The sequence below is a fragment of the Taudactylus pleione genome, unplaced genomic scaffold, assembly GCF_031769625.1.
Source record: "Taudactylus pleione unplaced genomic scaffold, aTauple2 ptg000135l, whole genome shotgun sequence".
NCBI classification, from domain to species: domain Eukaryota; kingdom Metazoa; phylum Chordata; class Amphibia; order Anura; family Myobatrachidae; genus Taudactylus; species Taudactylus pleione.
The window spans coordinates 7,975,438-7,988,314 of record NW_028284537.1 but is presented as its reverse complement, the minus strand read 5'-3'; the positions used below and the strand labels follow the sequence as shown (position 1 = coordinate 7,988,314).

At 45.3% G+C, this 12,877-nt stretch overlaps 1 protein-coding gene across 3 annotated transcripts in view; it reads left to right on the top strand.

Moving 5' to 3' along the window:
• Positions 1–4,732: 4,732 nt before the first annotated feature.
• CUNH3orf49 (chromosome unknown C3orf49 homolog) overlaps positions 4,733–12,877 on the top strand; it is a 38,060-nt gene continuing 29,915 nt past the window's right edge. For 2 of the 3 annotated variants that reach the window (XM_088473404.1, XM_088473406.1), the window contains exons 1-3: positions 4,733–5,044; positions 7,262–7,587; positions 10,467–10,597. In XM_088473404.1, coding sequence (XP_088329530.1) covers positions 4,926–5,044; positions 7,262–7,587; positions 10,467–10,597 — 576 coding nt within the window. In that variant the 5' untranslated portion in view covers positions 4,733–4,925. The remainder of the gene's footprint in view (positions 5,045–7,261; positions 7,588–10,466; positions 10,598–12,877) is intronic. The other variant, XM_088473405.1, reaches the window with a different exon arrangement.

The following is a 12,877-nucleotide window of genomic DNA, read 5'->3' as shown; positions in this document are numbered from 1 at the left end:
TGCCCCTATACATAGCCATCAGCAGAAAATAGCGCAGCGTGCTGTCAGTGCCCCTATACATAGCCACTATCAGCAGAGCATAGCGCAGCGTGCTGTCAGTGCCCCTATACATAGCCACCATCAGCAGAGTATAGTGCAGCATGCTGTCAGTGCCCCTATACATAGCCACCATCAGCAGAGTATAGTGCAGCGTGCTGTCAGTGCCCCTATACATAGCCACCATCAGCAGAGTATAGTGCAGCATGCTGTCACAGTGCCCCTATACATAGCCACCATCAGCAGAGTATAGTGCAGCATCCTGTCAGTGCCCCTATACATAGCCACCATCAGCAGAGTATAGCGCAGTGTGCTTTTAGTGCCCCTATACATACCCACCATCAGCAGAGTATAGTGCAGCGTACTTTCAGTGCCCCTATACATAGCCACCATCAGCAGAGTATAGCGCAGCGTGCTGTCAGTGCCCCTATTCATAGCCACCATCATCAGAGTATAGCGCAGTGTGCTGTTAGTGCCCCTATACATAGTCACCATCAGCAGAGTATAGCGCAGCGTGCTGTGAATACCCCTATACATAGCCACCATCAGCAGAGTATAGTGCAGTGTGCTGTCAGTGCCCCTATACATAGTCACCATCAGCAGAGTATAGCGCAGCGTGCTGTTAGTGCCCCTATACATAGTCACCATCAGCAGAGTATAGTGCAGCGTGCTATCAGTGCCCCTATACATAGCCACCATCAGCAGAGTATAGCGCAGCGTGCTGTCAGTGCCCCTATACATAGCCACCATCATCAGAGTATAGCGCAGCTTGCTGTCAGTGCCCCTATACATAGTCACCATCAGCAGAGTATAGTGCAGCGTGCTGTCAGTGCCCCTATACATAGCCACCATCAGCAGAGTATAGTGCAGCGTGCTGTCAGTGCCCCTATACATAGCCACCATCAGCAGAGTATAGCGCAGCGTGCTGTCAGTGCCCCTATACATAGCCATCAGTATAGTATAGCGCAGCGTGCTGTCAGTGCCTCTATACATAGCCACCATCAGCAGAGTATAGCGCAGTGTGCTGTCAGTGCCCCTATACATAGCCACCATCAGCAGAGTATAGCGCAGCGTGCTGTCAGTGCCCCTATACATAGCCACCATCAGCAGAGTATAGTACAGCATGCTGTCAGTGCCCCTATACATAGCCATCATCATCAGAGTATAGCGCAGCATGCTGTCAGTGCCCCTATACATAGCCATCATCAGAGTATAGCGCAGCGTGCTGTCAGTGCCCCTATACATAGCCACCATCAGCAGAGTATAGCGCAGCGTGCTGTCAGTGCCCCTATACATAGCCACCTTCAGCAGAGTATAGCGCAGCGTGCTGTCAGTGCCCCTATACATAGCCACCATCAGCAGAGTACAGCACAGCGTGCTGTCAGTGCCCCTATACATAGCCACCATCAGTAGAGTACAGCGCAGCGTGCTGTCAGTGCCCCTATACATAGCCACCATCAGCATAGTATAGAGCAGCATGCTGTCAGTGCCCCTATACATAGCCACCATCAGCAGAGTATACCGCAGCGTGCTGTCAGTGCCCCTATACATAGCCATAAGCAGAGTATAGCGCAGCGTGCTGTCAGTGCCCCTATACATAGCCACCATCAGAGTATAGTGCAGCGTGCTGTCAGTGCCCCTATACATAGCCATCAGCAGAAAATAGCGCAGCGTGCTGTCAGTGCCCCTATACATAGCCACTATCAGCAGAGCATAGCGCAGCGTGCTGTCAGTGCCCCTATACATAGCCACCATCAGCAGAGTATAGTGCAGCATGCTGTCAGTGCCCCTATACATAGCCACCATCAGCAGAGTATAGTGCAGCGTGCTGTCAGTGCCCCTATACATAGCCACCATCAGCAGAGTATAGTGCAGCATGCTGTCACAGTGCCCCTATACATAGCCACCATCAGCAGAGTATAGTGCAGCATGCTGTCAGTGCCCCTATACATAGCCACCATCAGCAGAGTATAGCGCAGTGTGCTTTTAGTGCCCCTATACATACCCACCATCAGCAGAGTATAGTGCAGCGTACTTTCAGTGCCCCTATACATAGCCACCATCAGCAGAGTATAGCGCAGCGTGCTGTCAGTGCCCCTATTCATAGCCACCATCATCAGAGTATAGCGCAGTGTGCTGTTAGTGCCCCTATACATAGTCACCATCAGCAGAGTATAGCGCAGCGTGCTGTGAATACCCCTATACATAGCCACCATCAGCAGAGTATAGTGCAGTGTGCTGTCAGTGCCCCTATACATAGTCACCATCAGCAGAGTATAGCGCAGCGTGCTGTTAGTGCCCCTATACATAGCCACCATCATCAGAGTATAGCGCAGCTTGCTGTCAGTGCCCCTATACATAGTCACCATCAGCAGAGTATAGTGCAGCGTGCTGTCAGTGCCCCTATACATAGCCACCATCAGCAGAGTATAGTGCAGCATGCTGTCAGTGCCCCTGTACATAGTCACCATCAGCAGAGTATAGCCCAGCGTGCTGTCAGTGCCCCTATACATAGTCACCATCAGCAGATTATAGCGCAGCGTGCTGTTAGTGCCCCTATACATAGCCACCATCAGCAGAGTATCTCTTGGAATCTTAAGGACCTTTTGGACTTCATTCAGACCCGCTCGCAAGTGCCTATGAGCTCGCAAGCGGGTCGATGGTGAGGCCCTGCGCACGCGCAGCGGCCACAGTGCGCGTGCGCTAGCTCCGGAGCGAGTGACAAATTCACTCACTCCGGGGCTCGCTACAAAAGGGCGGCTGTCGATGTCGATCAACAGCTCGCCCCGTTTTGTAGGCGGGGAGGGGGGGTGGCCGGACAAATGAAGGCTTTCCTGAAGGAACGCCTGCCATTTGTAGGCGGCCCTACTGACATCAGCAGTGATGTCAGTAGGTAGCTTCCTGCTCTGTTAGAGCAGGAAGCTACCTTGGGCTTGCGGGAGACGAGACCCGACCTCAAGGGTCTTGTTGCAAGCCCTGATGGTCGCGATAGTCTCGACCATTGCGACCATCACCTGGTCACCCACAGTTTAGCGAGCGGCCAGGAGACCGGATTTTAAAGAGGAAGCGGCCGCCCTCATTAAGAGTGAGCGCTCGCATTTTGCGAGCGGCTCTGAATGAGGTCCATTGTCTTTATTAAGTTCAAGAACAGGTATATCGTATCACCTGCATAGAAACTTATTGAACATAATATCCACTTTCAATAGGGTCATGTGTTTAACATGCAGGAGCTGAGAATAAGGCTGGCCATATCCCAGGGGTGTAGATAGAACTTTGTGGGCCCCATAACAATGGCATTACTTGCACCCACTACAGCCTTGCCCATGCTACATCCATGTTCACTAAAGAGACTGAAGAGATACATTATTAATGGCAGCTAATAGTTGTCATCTGAGCAGAGTAAAAATGGGACTGCCTTATACCCCTTTTTCACCAAAATCCTGGGTCCGTCTCGGGATTTTGTATCTGGCATTTTGCAAGGTCGTACCCAGCTTAGACCCCGTTTCCACTGTACCCTCGTCCCGGGTTTTTCCCGGATCGCCTCCGTTTCCACTGAACCCGGGTAAGTCCAGCACAACCTGTGGATATCATTAAAATGGCCTTTATTTAGGCCATTTTTAAAGACATCCACATTTAATTACATTTTTAATGACATCCTTTATTATTTATTATTATGATTTATTTATTATTTATTTAATGTAATTATTATTATTATTATTTATATATTTATTTATTTAATTTGATGAAATTTTGAATGACATCCTTTATTCAGGCATCTCCTCTGGTCTCCGGGTGATTACATCAGCAGCCAGCACCCTGACTTGGGGACATCAAGAGACTTGTTTACATCTTTTATGATTATTTCTAAAGGCAGTGGTATATATTGCTAGAATATACCCATTCTGTGTACACACAAGATTTTTATTTTAATTTTAATTATTCATACACCATTGTCTATGAATTGAATATTTCTTTATATTTTATAGTGTTTTCTGGTATATGTATTGTATTATATTTATATAAAAGTTTGTTTTAGGATTGGACATATTCATTCTTTAGCACCTGATTTTTTTCTTTTCTATAGCACCCTAGAAGGACCAATCAGTGGCTTCCCGGGTAAGAGCTGTTTTCACTGCAGGGTTTTTACCTGCTAAAAACCCTGCTCGATACCCGGGAAGAAATCCTGGGTCAGTAGACCCGGGATTTTTTAATTGGGGCCATTTCCACTGAGCCGTGTCCTGGGTAGACAAGGCAATTACCCGTTTTTTTTAGGCAGTGGAAAAAGAGTACTATTGGCACTTTTATTGTTTATTTGTTCTCTGAAGATGGTAAATAAATACTGAAACGTTGGAAGCTGTGGACAGAAGCGGCCTTTATATTTCAAGACTGTATATAATATATATATATATATATATATATTCGTCAAATATATAGGCCGCATCTGTCCACAATTCGAGCTGTAGATAAGAGTTGTGCACATGGCACTGTACTGTCCTGGTCATGAGACCGGTGAGTTCATTGGAGATAGAGATCTCTGTGTTCACTGACATTATACATATTGTTTCAAGTATTTCTACATTCATCTCTGAAGAACGGAGAAGTGATGTAAATGGAATTTCACAAGTATCTGATGAATCTTTCACTGGCTACTAAAACTGGAGAAAGCTTGGGAACAGTTCTTACGCCTTCACTGCCAATGACAAATACATCCCAGCGCTGTAGACATGAACTATGGGAATTGTCATCAGTAAACTGGTTAAATTATTTCACAGTTACAAATACCAGCTGGGAGAGCACATTGGGAAACTTAATGGACTAACGTTACACCTCGGATATCGCTCTAGATTATGCCAGACCACTAGACGTAAGCTGAAATTGAGACTAGAGCCATGGAACGACAGACAGGCTCATCAGGGTCTTTACAACTAATCAAGAAAGGAAACACAGACAAAGCATTTCATCCTAACAAATGTAACACTATGCAAGCAAAGAGAAAAGGCATTATCAGGTAATTATTGCTGGCAATTGTGCTAACAATACAGATAACTGATTTATTTTACTAACTAATGACAACAAAATACAATTTACCATTCATAGGGCTCCCATTTTTTTGGGAAAATAAAACTAGCACACTCTCATTGTTTAGTACAAAAAGGATGCCAGTTGATTTACTTAGGTGTCATTAGAAAAACAAAAATTCCCTATGTTAATTGAGGTTCATAGGAAGTCTGGGAAAAATAGACATTTTATGTTAAAGGGGAACTCCTGGTAGAAGCCAAGTATTAATGCTATATCCTCCTTCCCTATATAGCAGATCTGCAGAACTAAACTTTTTTGCAACAAAACTCAAATTAGAAAAGCCCACAGACTCATTATTGTATTTTTAATAATAACAACATTAATTGTAGACAATAAAAAACCTGTAAACCAAAAGGAAAGATATTCATTTGCAATCAGTTGTAGATTTAATATAAGGCTACGGGTAATATTGCTGAGTCCATCATCTGGTGATTATATATATTGCATGTGATGATTTTTGTAGCCACTTATAAATGTAGGGCACTTTATAAACACTAACAAAATTAGTAACGTGATTCAAATGAAATTATAATTGTAACTGAAGTTCAAAATGAAAAATATTTCTAAAGTTATATACTATTACTGAAAATGTGCAATCTGTTCTTGGGTGATTTTATATTAGAAGTGTTTACCATAGACTGAGAAACTGATAGCAATCGGTTTATCGAAGAACAAACTTAAGTTTCTAAAAAACAAATAAAATAAGAAAATGTCTTGGTTATTTAATATTTTTATGCTAGGTTTCTTATGTTATTTATACTTTAAATTCTCTCTATTTCCTGCTGTATAAACTAATAAAAATACTAGTGTCTGATGATTATGCTGACATACCATCTAAACATTTTCAAGAAAATTAAAGAGAAAAAAATGGCCAATAATGGCTTCAATGCTGAATATGTTTTCAATAAATTCCAATTAGTTATGTATCACACTTTTTTTTTTACTATATTTATGTAAATATGATTTTTTTTTTTTTTCACCTTTGAAATTCTATATTTCACTGTTTGGTAAATATGAACTAAACATTATTTTACGAAGTTGCTATACAAGGATAATTGCCCCTGGCTGAGCCATTCCTGTTACAGTATTATAGACGAGGGTGAACATTGAGACAATAATGGTAATTCCTGTAATGCTGCCAATAATAATTACCCGAGCACTGATCAATCCTATAGATAGTAAGGGCCGCTGAGACAAACCACAGGCCGGGGAGAGACACTGAAAAAATACTATGCGAGCCCCAGCATCATGCTGCAGCGCTGGACATTGCTCCTACTCCACAGCTCCTCAGACAATGCCGGGCCTGGGGGGGATACATTTCACTGCGTATGATAAATGGTGCTCCAACCAATCAGCTCCCAACTGTCATTTTTCTAACAGTTGACAGTTGGGAGCTGATTGGCTGGAGCACCATTTATCATACACAGTGACATTTATCACTCGTTTTGGTGATAAAACTCGTTAGTAAATGAGGCCCTCATAGTGGTGCTAGGGTACTTTCTTATATCTGCCCTCTGGACAAAGGTTTCCAACCTTCCCATGCCTCAGAGCATAGCATAATGCCTGCTTGGGGCCTGATTCATTACGGATCGCAATTGCAACAGCGTACGCAGACAGTGCGTGAGTTAGCATTGCAATTGCACTGCGATCACTTACGCAGATACAAAGCCATCGCAGAGTGAGTGACGGGAGGACAGCGTTTGGGAGTGTTGACGTTGAAGTGGTCGGAGAAACACAGGTGTGCCAGTCCGTTGGAACACTGTTGCATGGGCGTGCATAAATTAGCAACTGCGACGGCATTCGCAGCTTGAGTGCTCACTGCGTGCGACGAGGTTAGCCATTTCTGAGTAAGGACAGACCTGCTGTAATTGTGCATGAGGGGCCGATGTTACTCGATGTTACCGATGTATACGCAGGATTGCAAGGTATTACAGATGTCAGATAGCGGTAGTGGGCGTCTCTATGCTGGCTGTGTGGCAGCTTTGTGATTGTATTCGTTAGCATATTTTCACAGCAGACCTGCGTGCATAATCGCAAGTATGATCGCAATAGCGATCCGTAGTGAATCGGGCCTTTGGTAATATAAAATTGTAACTACAATAGTATCTTAATGATGATAGCACCAGTACAACTTTTGTTTATTCAGGTGGCACGGAGCTGTCTCCACTAATCTAATGAACCAAAATGTCCTCGTCCCAAATAAGGAAATGTCCAGCGACAGTGAATCTGGATCTTTTACAACCCCGGATCACAAAAAGAGAAGCATTGGGCAGAAAATGAAGGGTTTCTTGGGCAAAGTGATCCAGTCCAGAGGAAAAGATGTTAAATCTGCAAAACTCCCCTGTGCTGTATTTTCCAAGAAAGATTCACCAGTGCTATCCCAAAAGCAGCACCAGCTTCCTAAAATAATTCAGCACCTAACACTACCACGGGAAACAGCCAAGAGATCAGGGAGGAGGATGTCGCAAGCTGGTAAGAAGAACCATTGTTTTTACAAACCTAAATTAGATTGTGTTAAGTACAGTCACTAAGTCACTTAGTTGTTATAACTGTGTAAAGTGTGAAGCACAAGACATGAGAGGTGGGGGCAACAACTAAAGAGTGAACGACTAATCATTAGTCTTTCAAACCTCCTAGAAATAAATTGATATATATATATATATATATATTTGCAAGATAGTTCAGCAGTCAAGTAGTTATACACCAGTCTAGGGCCTTGGTACAAATAGCCACAGCTAGTTTTATTAGCAGCACATAAATAAACAAAACAAATCCTGTCCTGTCTGGCTCTAAGTAAACAAAAATATTCCCTCTCTCACAGTGGAGGGACCAACCACCCCTCTCACAAAACTGAAGTCTTTAGACAGCACTTACATTCAGTAAGCACAGTATCTCTCAACAGGCATGTGACCTGTTCCCCAGGCAGCGAGAGACTGACTACAGAGACAGACACCCTTTATCAGCTTCTCACAGATGATCTGGCAATCAAGGCTGCTAATCAGCTTCTGTCTACCAGACAGAAGCTAAAAACCTGGGTCATATATATCTACCCTTTCCAGTGTTTCTGTCACAATATATTTCTATAGAAAAACTAGACATGAGGTCTAGGTTTTGGCTCAGATCTTCCCGCTCAGTTCAGATCTCAGAACGAGGCAAAATTCATCCTTTTTGGACATCTTTGCGCAGATGTCCATGAAGTATAAGGTTTATCCGTGAAAGATGACATTTTGCATCGTACAGGGATCCGAACTTGGCAAGAAGATCCAAGGCAATACAGGACCACTCATCTCTAATAAAAACAAGTAAACAATCAGACATCATCCTCACATGATCCTGGACCAAACCCAGCGGTATTGAGCCTGGCTGATTCCCACAGTTATTCACAAAACTCACAACTGTCGGATCCCCCTGTCATACTGCAATGCAGTCCTGCTGTTTGCAGTTGGGGGACACAAAAAAGAAAAATCTTTGGCGGTGTTAGGGTAATAAACACGATTTAGAACCCTTGTAATTTTGACAGTCAAGTGGTCCCACTTTAATGGGTCAGAGTCCCTAAGACCCCTATCCATTATAACAAAACCTGTAACCATTGCTATGATTTGAAAAAAAACTTTAATTGCGTGAAAGATACTTTAGACTCATTGTTTACTACTTTATTAAATATAAGATAAAATCTTAATTTTTGGCATTGTAAAAAATAAAATAAAATATAACACCCCACACACATATGTTCACTAACGTTGCCCACTGCTGCATGATCAAAGCAGGGGCTCCCTGGGACTGGCAGAATGAAATGAAAGACCTTCTGAACCTCTGTTGATGTGGGAAAGAAATGAGCACTGCTGGGGAGTTCAGCCAGCCTTGTCTATTCATATCAGTGAGGTTTCTACATGTAGCCAACAGTCCAGAAATTATCTTATTTAGAAATCAATGTAAATAGCTACAAATCGCTGTATCAGAGAACATTTTTCTGTGATTTTGGTCAATTAAAAGAAGTAGAATCAACCATTAGCAGATGCTACTAGCCACCACTTTCTGATACTTACTATGTGGGAAATAGAACTGATAAAGGATCATTGTGTTAAGGGGCTCATTACCTTATGATCCGGTGAACATAACAGTCCAGCATCTCCTTGCATCTTTTGCCTGGCAATAAATGGTCTCCAAGCAATGCCTTTAGATCACACTTGCCTACTCACTCAGAACGGCCGGGAGGCTCCCAAAAATCGGGTGGTGAACAGCGGGCAAGTCTCCCGGAGGTGCCCGCAAACCCGGCTGCCCACTTCTCAAGTGAAGTGGGCAGTACAGACGGCCGATGACGTGATTGGCTTTGAATCTCGTTATTGTGCCCCCCTCATTCCTTTACAATGTCAGTAAGCAAAGCATTGTCTAGCGGGGGGGGGGCAGGGTCACGATGATGCAGTCGCGTCCCCGCGCCCCCAACACCACTCACTTCTGTATGCCCCCTGCAGTCTTGACCTGGCTGGCCCCTCCCAGCTGGGGGAGGGGGGGTGCAGCCCAGAGGTCGGCAAGTATGCTTTAGATGCTTGATTTCCACTTGGTTATGTCAACAAATATGACACTTATTTTCATTGTCTAATTTGCACCAGACAAATAAAAGCTAATGATTGGTTGATATTAAGTGAGAATATTGTACTTAGATGCAATGTTAGTAAGGGATGTAGTCGGCATCCCGGTGCACTCAATGTCAACGATCAGAGTCCCGATTGTAGTTAAAAATCTTGACAGCTGCGATCCCGACGGTGAGTATTAGGTTTAGGGAGTGGGTTAGGTTTAGGGTTAGGAAAAGGGTTAGGGTTAAGCACTAAAGGGAGGGTTAGGTTGCAGGAGGGCAGGGTTAGGTTTAGGCTGCGGTATGGGGTGGGTTAGGCTGCCAATGGGGAAGGTTAGGGTTAGGCTGTGGGAGGGGTGAGGTAGTGTTAGGGGAATGGTTAGAATACTTACCTGCATGCATCAGGATTTGCACCGTCGGGATTCTGCTGCCGGAATTTTGACCACACCGGCATTATCAGCGCTGGCATTGTGTACCCAACACGTTAGAAATGCGAACCCTTGTCCCCCAGCGATCTCTTGTACGTCAAAGCATAGAAAGAGACAGTTCATGCTATTATCTAACATGCAACCACCCCTGTACCAGCAATCAGTGTGGGTGTCGCTGGCGATTATTCTGCTACTCACATTTGGATATTACCGAAGGGCGTTACCAAAGTGCTGGCCGATCAGCCAGAGAAGATACCATATGGAAATATATAAATAACCGTTTCCAGCGAATACATTGTAACTTCTGTCACCGACTCAGATTTACTTATAAGATTATTTTTCTTTGAAAGCAATTCTCCAACTGGATGTTAATGTTGTAGAGGCAGAGACGGAGCAGATCACGGCGGACAACCTCATCGTGCGCTCCAAGAAAACCACGAGGCGTGTATCTGTCACCTCATTGCCTACCGGGCTGCAGAAGGTACTTTTCTTTCATGTCTCTTATCAGCTGGTCGGTCGCTTGCTCCCTACAGTCTAACGTGCCAAAATCTGCGGTCACTTATCAGTAACAGATGTCAGCCCCACTCCCATGTGTCAGCCTAGGTAGCCCTTGGCATAAGTGCCACAAGGTGGCAACCGAGGTTGTATTGAGTGGCGCCCATGGGGTCTATTAGCAGAGTATAGCGGACTGCGTCTGGGCACGTGACTTATTGGCAGAGTTACCAGGAAAGATCACATGTTTTGTAAACATGATGGAAATGGGGCTACAATTAACCTTGAGGACAATTAAACCACGAGCAGTGAAGAGTTAGGTTTAGGGTATGGGGAGGGGAAGGTTAGGTTTAGGCACCAGGGAGGGAGGGTTACGGTTAGGGATAGTTGTACTACACTTATCTACCGCTGTCAGGATCTTCACTGTTGGGATGCCACTGTCAGTATTCTGACCAGCGGCATTCCGACTGCTGGCATCTCATACCCAACCCCACACCTGGTACATCTTAACCAGATTTCAGGTTTATTTAACCAGGTAGTACAACAAGGTGGCATAGAGACACAGGGATTAACAGGAACAATAACAATACTGGGTCAGCCTGGGCTGTAAGGCTATTGCTGGGCATTGTAGCCGGATGGTAAATACCCCAGTGGTCAGTGGCGCTATGCCCCCTTAGTAATGGTGGCATAAGGCACTTGAGGTACTCTGTAGGACTGTATGTGGTCCCTATGGCTGGGGGTCTCAGATGACACCTTCAGTCACCTGGAACGCTGAGGAAGAAAGATACGCCAGCAGGGCGCGCATACGCAGTAGCACATGTCGGAGGTCAGGCCTCCTGCTGAGCTACGGCGTGTCCTAGAGACCAGTGGCTGTGCTGCTATGTGGGCATGAGGCACGCAAAGTGCTCCTCATTCTTCTGTGGGGTTGATGTATCAAGCAGTGAAAAGAGTGGAGAAGTTAACCAGTGGAAAAGTTGCCCATAGCAACCAATCAGCTTTGAGGAAGCATTTATCAAGTACATTCTATAAAATGTTAGATAAAAGCGAATTGGTTGCTATGGGCAACTTCTCCATTAGTGTGCTGCACCGCTCCTCCCCTCCTATTCACCCACCTTTAGTCACTCTCTAAACCATAGAAAGAAACCAAATGTGGCCTGTACATCCAGCGAAGCCTGGGCCTCTGGTGAGTGAGCCCAGCCACAGTCAGTCCTGAATAACAGTACAAAATTCTGAAGCATGTCTTCGTCTCCAGACTACAAATTATCCCCCTAACCTGAGCAAACTAGCTTCAAATATGAAGGGCAGAGAAACCATTTACATTTTAGTACCAATCTACTTCTATTGCAATTGTTTTTCTATATGCTGTAATGGTGGTGGCACTCTGGACATTTTTTTGGCTTGTAATCTTGAGCATCTAGCACCCGAAGGGAAATACATTGTCTACCTCTGTGTTACCCATGGGGAGATGTATCAAGCCTTTGGGGTAGATGTACTAAGCTCTGGAAAGTGATAAATTGCAGAGTGATAAACTGCCAACCAACCAGCTCCTAACTGTCATTTTTCAAACACAGCCTGTAAGATGACAGTTAGGAGCTGAGTAGCTGATAGTTTATCACTTTCCAGAGCACACATATAAGGACTTTTGATAAGGCTGTGTATAGTTCTTGTGCTGGCGATTTGCTGGAGTGCTAAAAATGCATTTAGCAAATATAGGCCCTCATTCAGAGCCGTACGCTCTGAGCAGAGCGCACGCTCTGAATGAGGGCCGGGCTCCATTTTCATGGAGCGTCCTCCTGGACGCTCGTATAGCTGTGGGTCACCACCCACAGGCTATACGAGCGTGCTTTGTGATGGCCGCGATGGTCGAGACCATCGCGACCATCGAAATTGCGAGCCGGAGCCTGCGGTTGAGGTTTTCAACCGCAAACTCCGGAGTGATTTTGGCTCTATCAGAGCCAAAATCACTCCCACTGACATCACTAGTGATGTCAGTGGGCCGGCTTCTGACGGGAGGCGTTCCCGTGGGAACGCCCCCGTCAGGGAGGCACGCCCCCGGCACGCCCACCAAAGGGGGCGTGCTGTCAATCAACATTGACAGCACGCCCCCTTTGATCGGACACAACGAGCGAAGGAAAGTCCTTCGCTCGTCGTGTCTGGCGCATGCGCACGACGGAGCTCCCTCCGTCGTGCGCATGCTCTGTGCAGACCATCGACCCACTTGCGAGCGGACAGCCGCTCGCGAGTGGGTCTGAATCAGGCCCATAGTTGT